The sequence below is a fragment of the Dermacentor variabilis genome, chromosome 1 (assembly GCF_050947875.1).
Source record: "Dermacentor variabilis isolate Ectoservices chromosome 1, ASM5094787v1, whole genome shotgun sequence".
Lineage (NCBI taxonomy): Eukaryota > Metazoa > Arthropoda > Arachnida > Ixodida > Ixodidae > Dermacentor > Dermacentor variabilis.
In genome coordinates, this window is record NC_134568.1 from 238268991 (window position 1) to 238281623 (window position 12633).

Below are 12633 nucleotides of genomic sequence, written 5' to 3' on the forward strand. Positions count from 1 at the left end.
ACTTAAATTTACGCGCACGTTAAAGAACCCCAGGTGGCCCAACTTAATTCGAAAGTTAATCCCCACTACGGCGTGCCTCATAATCAGATTGGGGTTTTGGTACGTATAAACCTAGAATTTAATTTTTAAATTTTCTTGTGCAAGTCAACAAGGCCTCATTTCGTGACGTCACAGAGGCGTAATCCTCGCCATTGCTTGGACATCACGTTTAAAAATATATATTTTCTTTCATTTCTTCTTCTATAGCCAACCGTCCTGCGCAAGATGCCTTAAATAGAGTTGAGAAGTATTAATGAATTATTCTAAACCGTCTCCGAGCTTCTATGTAGTGTCCTTTTAAACGAGGCCGCTCGTATCGGTTAATACGCGATGGTGTAAAGTCCAATGGTGTCCGCACAGAACTGCATGGCCTGTTTCGCAACAGGCAGAAACAAACAAGAAAACCGTCAAAATAAGTACCATGGCGTGCGCACATGCAACAACATTTATTCCAGTGAAGCGATGTTTTCGAGCTGTCAAACAGCTTGGGATGCCGTAGTAAGAAACAATAACCACGAGAGTTTTTGTTTCCATGATATGTATATATATATAAGTCGAACTTGAGGAGTCGTGAAAATATATGATCCGCACAGAAGAAAATAGATCTGAAAGTACAGGACGGTAGGAAAATTGGGAAGCAGTAAGAAAACCCATCTAGGCCCATATGCAGGGAAACGGTGCGTGATGACAATGGCAACGTCTAGTCATTTCTCTCATTCCTTGCTATATTCCCGGGAAATCCTCTTTAATATGATGTGTTATAAAATATCGCGTCGATGAGCATATTTCATCTATATATTCACCGGCACTTGAATGATTAATTGAGCGACTAATCGGTTGTGTCGGTTTAAATACATGACATGGAATTATGGCAAAAAATACATTTTTCCTGGGGCAGTTTTTCTTCCTGTCAGCCGTTTAAGGAAACGCACTAAACATGCGTGGCTTCATTTCCAGGTGTGTGAGGTAACGCTGAGCGCAACGCGCATAATATTTCCATGATTAGAAACTCCCCCAAGTGTCTACCCTCCTGGCAGGTCAGGATTGCAGTTTTCATCACAATGTCAGCTGCGTGCATTGCGCCCATCTTCCTATTAGCGATGAAAAACTGGTTACAATAACATCTGAAGATATCACAACACAAGTGCACACGGACTTTTTAGAAGGCATGTTTGCATTATTTAAGTTACTTCAACCTATTAGCCAAAAAGAAAGATACAGAAAGAACTAATTTGATTAAAACGCTAATTGATCAGTTTGAAGGTTATTCGATTAATCGACCAGCCCTGGAGAAAAGTTATTGTTTGGTAAAAAACTACAACAGTATGCGATCCCAGCCGCAACAATGAAAGTTGTAAGGTAAAGTGGGCAGCCGCGCAAGTGATAGGACTTTTTCCCTGATCTGCTGATGTAAAAACCGGCGATCATCGTAGAGTTAGGGTATCAGCAAAAGGCTGGGGTGCATTGAGACCGCTGAACTTAATAAATTGACTTGTTGAGCTCTCTTCTTGCGATGAACTTGGCGAAAGCTTTGAAGCCCTCCGATGCTTCGTCTGCTGTTGGCACAATGAGGAAGTTCGGCAATAAAAAGCCGTAGCGTCCCTTGTCCCTCAATTCGACAGCTAAGGAGTATTTGATTTTTGCGCCGTCGTAGACCCAATCGCTAGACGACCCAGCTGCAGAGCCTGGAAAAGAAAAAAAAAACGGCCGTATGGTAATAGGCGCACACGAATAAAAGTGAAATGAAAATCCAGGGCGCACACAACAAAAGCGGGAACGTGAAAGCTTGGAAGAACTAGAAGTATAGAGCCAAACACCGGAAATGCATTGTCATTCCCACCTCGCAAAATTTTGCAATTACTCTTCGTGTTCTAACTGTTCGTCAGCATGAACTACGGAGGCGCGCAAACAGTCACTTTCGTTCAGCACAGACTTTAAGTAAATGGGTACACTGGTTTCATTCAAATTCCTTCTCGCGCTCCTGTCGTAGCCCATTATTCAGAATGCGATGCAATTTCCTTCTTACCTAGAAGGCTTGAAATGGTTCCGACTTGATAATATACACCAGAACGGACCTGTATAGCTCTGGAGACAGCCCGTGCTGCTGACATCTAGAAGAAATATGTTGCATCATTCTGTTATATGTTCGGAACAGGCAGAACGTGAAAAGAGTAGTTGGCATGTGGACGTACCTGGTCGGCATAATCCCTGGTATAGGTGCCACGGCCGTGCCCATACGGCACCATGATGAGTTGACTGTACGAGTGGACTGTGACGTACCCTTTGATTCGAGATCCTAGCTCGAGAATGGCGTCCCGTATGGCACGACTTTCAGCCTCAGAAAATGCCTGCCCGCCTCGATAGATATCTGAGCACGGATGACCGCTGGTTCCAGCCCCTAGAACGAACCGCGGTAAAACTGGTATGACTAAATATGAATGGCATAAATGAGAAAACAAATAAAAAACTCTTAATTTCAGCAAAAATATTTTGCGACAAAAAACATGAAACAAAGGTCAACTCCTCTGGCGAAAAAGAAAGACCCTACGGAAAGAAAATACAACGAAAGTGCACATCATGTATATGAGATGGAACGCACATACATCTACAATCTGCTCAAAGCAATTTACGGCAGAGCTTATCAAGATTTCACTCTGGTGAATTGCAGTAGACGTGCTGTCTTTTCCGAGATATGCGATTGGAACCGCGTTGAGCTTTAATTAAACTTATGAGTCACATTACTTATTACAACTCACCTCCGAAAGCTGAAGCAAAGTTCCTGTTCGGATCGACACCTCTGCATCCTCGCCTACCACCAGATCTGTTTTTTCTCCAAAGGCGATCCTGAAAGCGTACAGCGCAGCAAACTGGAATGCTAGCAAGAAATGGCGTGCTAGCGATAAGCGATGTGTACGAGGGTGAATATGATCGAATAAGCCTACACTTCAAATAACCTATAAGCGCACAGGCGAAAGCAACACCGTGGATCAAAACCAAAGCGCATACCTTTTTGCATGGAAAATACGAATCTACTTGTATTGGCCCCCCAGAAACAGAATGCAACCTCTTTCTAGGAAGTCAGTTACATTTTGGCTATTTTCATACACTAGTTCTATTTGCTGTTGTATTCACTATTGAATGGATACACGAACATTTTAAAAAAGTTCGCATTTCTCAAACTCGTGTTTTCTAAGTTCCGAACCTATAGAGCTTTGGACGATTGGAGCACGGCGTCTACATCTATGGTCACATCAGTGCGAAGGAGCACGAGGGAGCATGTGACAACCCACCTTCGCTGTCGTACTGTGGGTGGCGTATGGTCCTTGTTAGAAGTTTGAAAGCCACAGTGGATGCGGCCAGACATGTCGGCAGTCACATTTTCTCCTCTGTAGAACTTTCGTTTTTCTAAAGTCCCAGAGGTTGAGAGAAACTGTGCTCCTCCCTATGACCTCCCATGTGGCAAGATTGATGTAGACGAAGCCTTCTACAAGGACTACTTGCTGGTTTCACAATGCGGGAAACTTGTAATCTACTGCCTTTTTTGGTGGTTCATAACAAAACTAGCTTGTAAGCTGCCGCCCTAGGTATAGAAAATCCTTTCGACATCCCTAACTTGTACTAAGAATTTCGATTTTGTTGTAACAGATCGTAACAGATGTAACAGATTGATTTTGAAGCTGTCAAAGAAATTGACCTTACAATGCGGCAAAACTGCAAAGATAAATTACACGTAAAATCTTTAAAATACCAATTGCTAGACAAACCTTAACATCATATCAACAAAAGTAAAACACACCAGGCCCAGGAGAGCGCGTTACAGAACGTTGCATAAGAGGAAATTTTAGATTTTGCGCATCCAAAGTTTGGGGACGCACATACCCGGGTTAAAAAAATGCAAATAGGTAGGCAAAAGAAAGTAAAACGGGTATAAAAGAACGCAAACAGGGCATGGCTCTTTGGGCACGCAAATGTTCCTTTTTGTACACAAAGCCGTTTGGGTGGGCAAAATCTAACATTTTTGAGGTCACAGAAACAGTTACAGACGTGCTGCTGCAGCAGCCAGAACCAAAGGCGTGTTCTAGAGGATCATTTCCAACACAAACACAATCACTACGCGTGAGCGGAATGCTTGGTGAGAGGAAGTGAGAGGAATGCGGGAGAGGGAGCGACATCACTGAGTAAGAGACAGGCCTTACCGACGTGAAAGTATACGCATATCCGTCGGGATTAACGACGGGGAAGATGTAGAAGTCGAAGGTCTGCAAAATCGTCGTGATGGTGCTGTCTGAACCATAGCCCGTTGTCATTTTGTGCAGAAAGTAAAGCAGTGACGCCGGTGATACCCATTCGCGCGCGTGGATGCCACCGTCGAACCAGAGGACCGGCCGGTTACTTCCGGTGCTCAGCTGCCAGAGAAAGGCATCGAAACGGTGAATCAGCCAGCCATCGCCAAGCGTGACATGTGCACATGGTTGACAGTGCGAAGGTAATATGTTACTTGGCACGTTAATAAGTTTGTAATCAATTATTTACGAAGCACCACACAAACTGACTGCTCTTAAACACCCTGAAAATAACAATGGGGACCCAACAACTAAGTCAAATAAACTGATATTGGTTACTGATGGCAATAAAATGAGCATCGGGGTAAAGAGGTCCATTCAGAATAACTCCTTGGTCCCGTAGGCTATCTGAACTGTGGAAACCTATTTTGTTATTTGATTGGCGACTCAACTTGCGGTTATCCAGAATAACAATATGTCTCACAAGTGCCGTGAAACTCTACCAAACCAGATCTATAAATGATAGTACAAAATGTATTCTTACAATCACTCCTTTGATCGGCCTTCCTTCCTGGGTCATTCCGATATTTCTCACTGTGGCAATGTGGCTGTGCTTTTGTGCCAAGAGGTCCAAGTACCCTGTTATCTAAAGTAAAAAATATATTGTGTATGTTTGTGTTCTTTTTATCGTAATCTTCAACCATTTGTCATGGATGTTCACTAGTAGACACCTTTGCTCTCTGCGACGGGTCAGTTAGGGAAAGCAATGGTATATTTGTTGGATTAACGCTATTAATTTCATTAATTGATTGTACTATATTCAGTTGTGACACTAACAAAAACAGCTCAATTTTCGCGAACGAACATGATGTTATACGGGCGACGGAAGCTGGCGCTTAAAGACCAGCACCTTTTTGCCGCTTTAGCAGTTTTTTTTTCTTCAAAGAACTCAGAACTATGTAACCGATATGTGGTTATATCCCTTTGTGCATTATGGCACTCAGTCGAATTCGCGAACGTGAGCTGCGAGATGAATGGATGAATACCGATGTTGGCTCCCATCCCTTGTTTCGAAAACAACTTTGTTGAAAACATCGTAAATCGTAGGTTGGACATACCTCTTCGACACGGTGATATTTGTCAAAAGCGTAGTGTGTTATATCTCTCTGTTCTAAAAAAACACCAGGTTGATTTTCTTCCTCTTCTCTGTCTATCCACCTAGGGGAGAAAAGTCCGGTTTAGTTGGTATCTGGTGGGTGGATGTATATAGATTGTGCTTAGTAGAATTGTGCTCGCGTTATTGAGTTGTATATGTGTAGATTAGTATGAACCTTACGAGAAACAAAGAAATAGAAAAACTAGCAGACGTCTTTTTGTTTGTTTTCAATCAGTATGCTAGAAGTGGTACCGTTGTATGTCGTCCGTGATGATGTAGTACTCTATGCCAGCGTTCTTGAGTATATTTTGTACTTTTTCAATCAGTCCCGGAGGAATCAGGATGCTCACATTGCGATTCAGTGTGGGCGCACTCCAAAAGTCAACCTGCGAAAAGCCAGAGCGTCGACCCTGAATGAGTTTTGGTTGTTTGATATTTGAAGGAGCACGCTTCCCTTCGCAGCAATCCATGCGCCTTAGGCGCGCGTAATAACAAAGCGTCAAAAAAGCTGAGTGTAAGGAGCGACTGTGATGCCAGGCATAACCGGCACATGCGGCCACCTGTTTAATAATACGGCATTTCTAGCAGCCATCTACACAATCGGCGTGTCTTTTTATGTTTGTTTGTTTGTTTTCACCCGGACACAAGCAGTTACGACTTACCTCCGTATTTTCTCTGAGTGCGCTGATGACATCCAAGGTTGTAGTGTCATTACCGATGTAAACGGTAAACAGCTTGTAACTGTCAAACGAAATGTCACTGTTAGCGTCTGGAAATGTTTCATCAACACACAAGAGAGAAGTGATCTTCCTTTTTTCCGCTTTATTTTCCTTACTTGGAGTAGCGACGCTTGTGCGGCTGCATCGGCTCTTCGGCCGCGATCTCGGGCATGTCGTCCGATGCCCGCAGCTGCGGCTCAGAAGAAACGACTGTGGTGTTGGAGTCTGCCGCTTCCTTGGTCGGGTTCAGCGCGTCAACGATGGGCGCCACGGCGGCTCCGAAGGCGGGTCGCACTTGGTCACGTACGTTGGTAGCAGCGTCCACTGCTGGCTTGGTGAAGCGGTTGATCGCGGCAACCGGATCTAAAAGCACCGGGAATCGGCTCAACGGGGTCTGGGATCCGTTGCGATTGGCTTCCAGGGCTGGGAGAGCCACTGTTTTGGCGTCCGTCTCAGCGCCAGTCTCGTGTGTTCTGACCTCGGGAGCTGCGCTATCCTGAACAGTCGTCGATGTAGCTGTCTCAGCAGGGACAACAGTTTGCGTTTCCCTGTGCGGCTCTTCATCATCTGTGGGGTTTGCCGGAGACGTCGCACCACCTTCCGACGTTGATGGTTGTGCAACCGTAGTAGCGGAGACATTTTGAGTCGCTCCACCTTTTCCCGGACTGAGGGGACCTAAAACAGGTGACAGTGCAGCTCCGATTACTGGTCGTATCTGATCCCTCACGGAAGCTGCAGCGTCAATGATGGGCTGAAAGACACTTCTGATTGGTCCAAAAGGATTAAAGCCGCCGCCACTTTCAGTTGCAGTCGCCGTTTGATTTTTGGCGGTGTTATCGGTCGACGTTGACGGTGTTTCTGCGTCAGATGTTGGAACGGCGGCTTGAGGTGCGGAGGCTGGCGAAACTACAGGTGAAACTTGTGTCGAAGGGTCCACTTGGCTGGAACCGCTCACGACTGTGTCGGGTGTCTGTTTGGCCTCTGCAGTGTCTAATTCCTGAGCATTTATTTCAGGTGTATCTGGGCTGGCGATTTCCCTGGAGGTCTTAAAGCCTGTCGGCTTCATTTCGTCAGCAGTTTCCTGTATAGTTTTGCTGTGTGGTTTAGTGGACTTGTGCGCGTCCATCTTGACGTGTGCGGGCTTTGATACATCTGACTTGGATGCCTTGGTTTTAGGACTGCCAGTGTTACTCATAGCATGAGCTATAGTGTCTTTTTCATACTCGTGCTTGGTGTCCTCGCGTTTGCTAATTTTGTGGTAATTTTCAGGACGGTTTTCATTTGTTGCGGATATCACTGTAGTGGCCTCATGTAGGGTCGCAGCAGAAGCCTCGCTCGACTTTTTGCCATCTTCAGTAACGGCGTGTTCTCCTTGCCTAGTAACATCGGCGTTGGTGCTCGTAGATTCTAGGTGCCCTGGCGCAAGCTCAGTGCTTGATACATCCTCTACCACAGGCGTCGATTCAACCTTGTCGGTAGATTTGTGTCCATCGTCAGTAGTAATTACATGAGTATTGCTGTTGTCATCAGACAAGGTGACGTCCTTGGGCAGTTCAACAGCGTCATTCAAAGTTCCAAAATCTTTTACATCCTCTATTATTCCCTTCAACGGCTTTGCAGGCTCTTGTGGCGTGACAGCTGAAGGACTGGCAGTAGTGGCATCGTTGCCGAGTTCAACATTTGGGCTCTCGAGAGGCTTGTCATGGGAAACAGTGTCTTTCGTCTCGCTTTTAGCCTCGTCTTTGACTAACGCGGGCTTTTCATCATTATTCAGCTTTACTGACTTTTTAAGCTGAACAACGGAGTCCTTGCCCGCTGTGTCATGAGTGTCGACATGCTGAGTGGCTTGAACAGCAGAGCCGTCGCTCGCACTCTGTTTCTTGGTCGTCAGAGATGGGTCATTGCTCACTGACCGGACGCCTTCTAGTCGTTCTCCCTGTTTCGATTCGCCAGAAGACTTGGGTTCGACAGAGACAGTGACATCAGGACTTGCGTGGGCGACGGGCTGCGCCAGCCGGTCCGGGGCTCCTTCTGGCTTCAGTGGCGTCGGCAGCGTCGGCAGTGAGAGCGCCGTTGTCACCATCGCCAGCGTGAGGAGGATCTTAAAGGTTCCCATCTTCTTTTCTTGGCACCGCAGGACCGGGTTTACCTTAAAGAGACCAGGAAGTGCTGTTGTTTATTCTCATTTTATGTCCGGCACATAAATATTCGCTCATTCGTGACCACAATGCCAGTTCACTTGTTAATGTTTTCAGCATTCTTTGACAATCGTGAAGTAAACCACAACACAGTCAAGAGCGAAATTATTGGTGTGCCAAGTACATAGTCGAAGCACATGTTCAGATGAACATCGCTGCATAGTAAAACGTGCTGAGTGGCACGCAGTAGAGGTATGAATTGCAGCAAAACCGGTGCCCGTCTGAGATGGAGACCACGATTCCTGCATGGGTTTTTTGAAAGCGCCTTCCTTCTCGTCTCACGTGATTGTTCAAACAGTCGTTCAAGCGTTCACTGTACACTTCATTTGACATGATCAAGGTATTGTTACGGTGCGCACGTTCATCGGCACTCAATGTCATCACAGTTTAGCGGAGTCACGAGTGCTATTTGCCTGTTTTATATAATAAACGTTATGTCAATATTAAGGTATGGAACATGCGTCTCAATGCTTGTGTCAGTCATCGGGAGCATTCTTAGCGCTCAGATGCCAGAAGCACACGATTCGGGATGAATCGCGGGGTACGCATTAAAGAGCATTACAGGCCTCGAGTTAAATGCCCGAGATGAGGTAAATATTGAGTCTTGCACTGTTCAGACATAACTGCCATGACCATAATTTGATTTAAGAAAAATACTATTGACAGACACTACATCTTTGTGCACACATATGTTTTTATAGGTGCCGTAACTAAGACCAGATTAACGAAGGAGTAACGAGACGCTGTGCAAATATCTGGGTATACGAGTATACTACTATGAAATGTGTCGTTTTATAAACATAACAACGTATTTGCTGCTTTATTTACTCAATGTAGAGAGGATAATTCCAAAACCCGCCGTGGCGGCGTACTGGCTTTGGCATTGCGCTGGCTCGAGGCCGGGGGATCGAATCCCGGAAACGGCGGCCGCATTTCCATGTGGGCGAAATGCAATAAACGCCCGTGTACCGTGCATTCATTGCACATTAAAGAACCCCAGGTGGTCAAAATTAATCCGGAGTCCCCAAATACGGCGTGCCTCATGATCATATTGTGGTTTTTGCATGTAAAAGCCCCAAAATTTAATTATATTAATGCCAACTGAGATGCCTATAGAAGCCCAACTTTTTTGACAAAATACCGTTAACGCCGCAAACATGTCGCGAGAAGCGTCAAAGGAGGCGTGCAGTTGCGCAAGACTTCCGTTAGTCGTGCCCAGCTGCGGCTGCGCGAGATCGGGAAAACAACAGCAACGGGAGTCGCTATGTATGGGCAGAGTTATTCAATTAAAAGATGAATCAGAGCGAAATGAGACAGGTGCACAAAACCATTCTTTCTCGGGCATATGCAGGGTGCCCCAGCTGACATTAGCCAGATTTTAAAAATATGGAAATGCCACGTAGCTGGACAGAACAATGGTAATGTTGTTTGCAGTCGTTTGGAGATACCCAAACAATTTTTTTCCTTCCGCCTAATTAGATAATAAGTCTTAATTAATTAATCGACTTCCCAAATATTATAATTGGAGGAAAAGTGTCAACGAGAAAATTGTAGAGCGACATGAAAAACTCCCGATACAGCTTTCTGTTGCTCAATACGTGCTTCATAAAAGTGTTTTTCCGAGTGTGAAAGATGCCCGCGAATACATGCAAATTGCCTCGAGCGGCCATTCGCGCGGCAATTTTGTGCGCATTTGCGGGCTGCTTTCATGCTCGCAAAAATACTTTTATGTAGCACGTATTGAGCAGCAGAAAGTTGTATCGGGAGTTTTTCACGTCGCTCTACAATTTTCTCGTTGACACTTTTCCTCGAATTATAATATTTGGGAAGTCTAAATACTAATTAAGACATTATCTGTTTAGTTAGAATAATAAAATAGGTTGAGTATCTCCAAACGACTGCAAACAACATTAACTTTGTTGTGTCCAGCTACGTGGCATTTGCATATATTAAAGCTCTGGCTAAAGTAAGTTGGGACACCCTGTATATTTTTTTGCGTACTTTTCCTATTTCTCACTGCTCAATATACTATCAGCAATAGATTGATGACACCGCCACGTACAGCACGTTCAGGCGTCTAAATTAGCCGGTCATGCTAAATAATTTAGGAACTTCCTTGTGTACTTTAGTGCATGCAACAAGACTTTCGGAGTGAGTCTAAGATTATTTGTTCCCTTACCCGGTTAATAAATAATTTTACTTCCTATAAACGGCTGTCAACATTGCCGGCACAAGCTTTCTCATCAAGTGCACCACAGAGCATTGATTTACTTGTTTTGCGCTTTTCGCCTTTCTTTCTTGTTTTCTCTTTTATGTTCAGGCGTTGCTACGCTATACGCGGTATGTATAAACGTGTTTTCTCGCGCACATACGATGCTACCTTGAGTACCTAGAAGCTTTGCTTTAAACTGCAGACTACCCGCCCTACTTTGACGCCATTTCTTTAATCGAAGTTACTTGTGTGTGTGTGTGTGTGTGTGTGTGTGTGTGTGTGTGTGTGTGTGTGTGTGTGTGTGTGTGTGTGTGTGTGTGTGTGTGTGTGTGTGTGTGTGTGTGCGTGTGTGCGCCTGTGTGTGTGTGCTTGCGTGTGTTCATGTGTATGCTTTAAGGTAAGACTTGCCGTTCAACATTACCAGCAACAACAGTGATTTCTTAATTTCATAGTGAAGAAAAAAACGGACAAGACGGACAACACTAGTGCAGCCCTTGCACGTGCTGATGGGCGCTCTTTTATAATCTATGCTCTTTTATAATTTTATTATTTTATATAACGAACCGATTCGCCCAACAACATGCCTTGTTGACGCAGTCTCTCACGTTCCGCTGGCAGCTCCGAACCCTCCCGGAGAGTCACTTTTACGACATTGCGAGATCCCTTATCACTGGCGACAAAGGGGCGTTCGCGCGCGCGCGCGCGCGCACACACACACACACACACACACACACACACACACACACACACACACACACACACACACACACGCACACGCACACGCACACGCACACACGCACACGCACACGCACACGCACACGCACACACACACACACAAAGAAAAGAAAACGGCGCAGAGGTGACCGCACTATCGTAAGGTCCGCGTTCCGACTCCGTCACTACGGCGACGGCAGTCTGACTTGTGCGTTCAGGCTTCGCCGCACGTTTAACACGTCAATGACGGCACGATGAAAGAACCGTACTCCAAACACACCACATTGATTTATATGCAGTATGGCGTCCCGTTAATCTTAACAACTAGCGGATTTTCACGTCTGCGACTTCGTATGGAAGCGTCCCGCGCGTCGAATGGCGCCGAATCTAATAGGTATCACATTGCTATTCCTTACCGCGTAAATCCTTTGAAGGCTGGAAGTGGAGTGTAATTAGGTCAACACGTATAAGGCGGGTCACTGTTCCGGCGGACAAACCTGCTCTTGTGAAGGCGCCATTGTCATCGACGGGGTGTTCATTTCTTAAGGTAATATCGTGCGATGACGTCAGTGGCTACGACTTGTACGCATATTAAAAACTTACACGATTATACAGGCGTCTTGGTTTTTCTCATACAGACCTCCGCCGCAGCCAACAACGCCAGTGGCATCACCAAAAGTTAGGGACGTGCCATATGAAACCAGCGAGATACGAATTATAGGAATTCCTTGGCGATAGCAGATTCACCCACTGATACAACGCGGGTTCAACTCTCAGCAGTGGCAGTCACTTTCCGGCTATGGCACAGTGCTAAAACCCTTCAGTTGCGCACTTTGGCTGCGTGTTTAAAGATCCCCAGGTGGCCAAACTTAACCCTGAGCCCTCCAATACGGCGTCTCTCATAGCCCCTATGTTGATTTGGGACGTTCCACTGAATCGATCGATCGACCAATCAATCAATACGTCCGCCTGACTTTCTTGGGCGCATTAACCTTTGTTCAACTGAACTTCGCAGTTTAACCCCCCTCATTTGGTCTTGTATGTGAATTCTGTCCGTTGAAAACTTCAGTGATCAGGTATAGATCTCGGCCCCATTGATGCCATATTTCTGTCGTGGGCAAACCCCCCCCCCCCCCCCCATTTTTTAATTTCTCCCTCTAGAAAAATAAAAGGTGGCTGTGGTAAGTTCGTGAAAATATACTATAGCGTAAATTTGAAGATCAGGACATTTCGCGAGATAGCGGAACAGCTAGCGTAGGCGGGAGCTCAAGCTCGGTGAATGTTTTCGATGGGCGATACAGCCTGAGAGCTC

The 12633-nt window shown here is 45.6% G+C and overlaps 1 protein-coding gene across 1 annotated transcript in view; it reads right to left on the reverse strand.

Moving 5' to 3' along the window:
- The window catches only part of LOC142574700 (uncharacterized), a 32842-nt gene extending 24529 nt beyond the window's left edge, over positions 1-8313 (reverse strand). The window contains exons 1-10 of the mRNA XM_075683732.1: positions 6314-8313; positions 6141-6219; positions 5731-5864; positions 5441-5540; positions 4867-4968; positions 4236-4445; positions 2796-2883; positions 2232-2437; positions 2066-2150; positions 1527-1724 (exon numbers count right to left, since the gene is read on the reverse strand). Of these exons, the coding sequence (XP_075539847.1) occupies positions 1527-1724; positions 2066-2150; positions 2232-2437; positions 2796-2883; positions 4236-4445; positions 4867-4968; positions 5441-5540; positions 5731-5864; positions 6141-6219; positions 6314-8313 (3202 nt within the window). The remainder of the gene's footprint in view (positions 1-1526; positions 1725-2065; positions 2151-2231; positions 2438-2795; positions 2884-4235; positions 4446-4866; positions 4969-5440; positions 5541-5730; positions 5865-6140; positions 6220-6313) is intronic.
- Positions 8314-12633: the final 4320 nt, after the last annotated feature.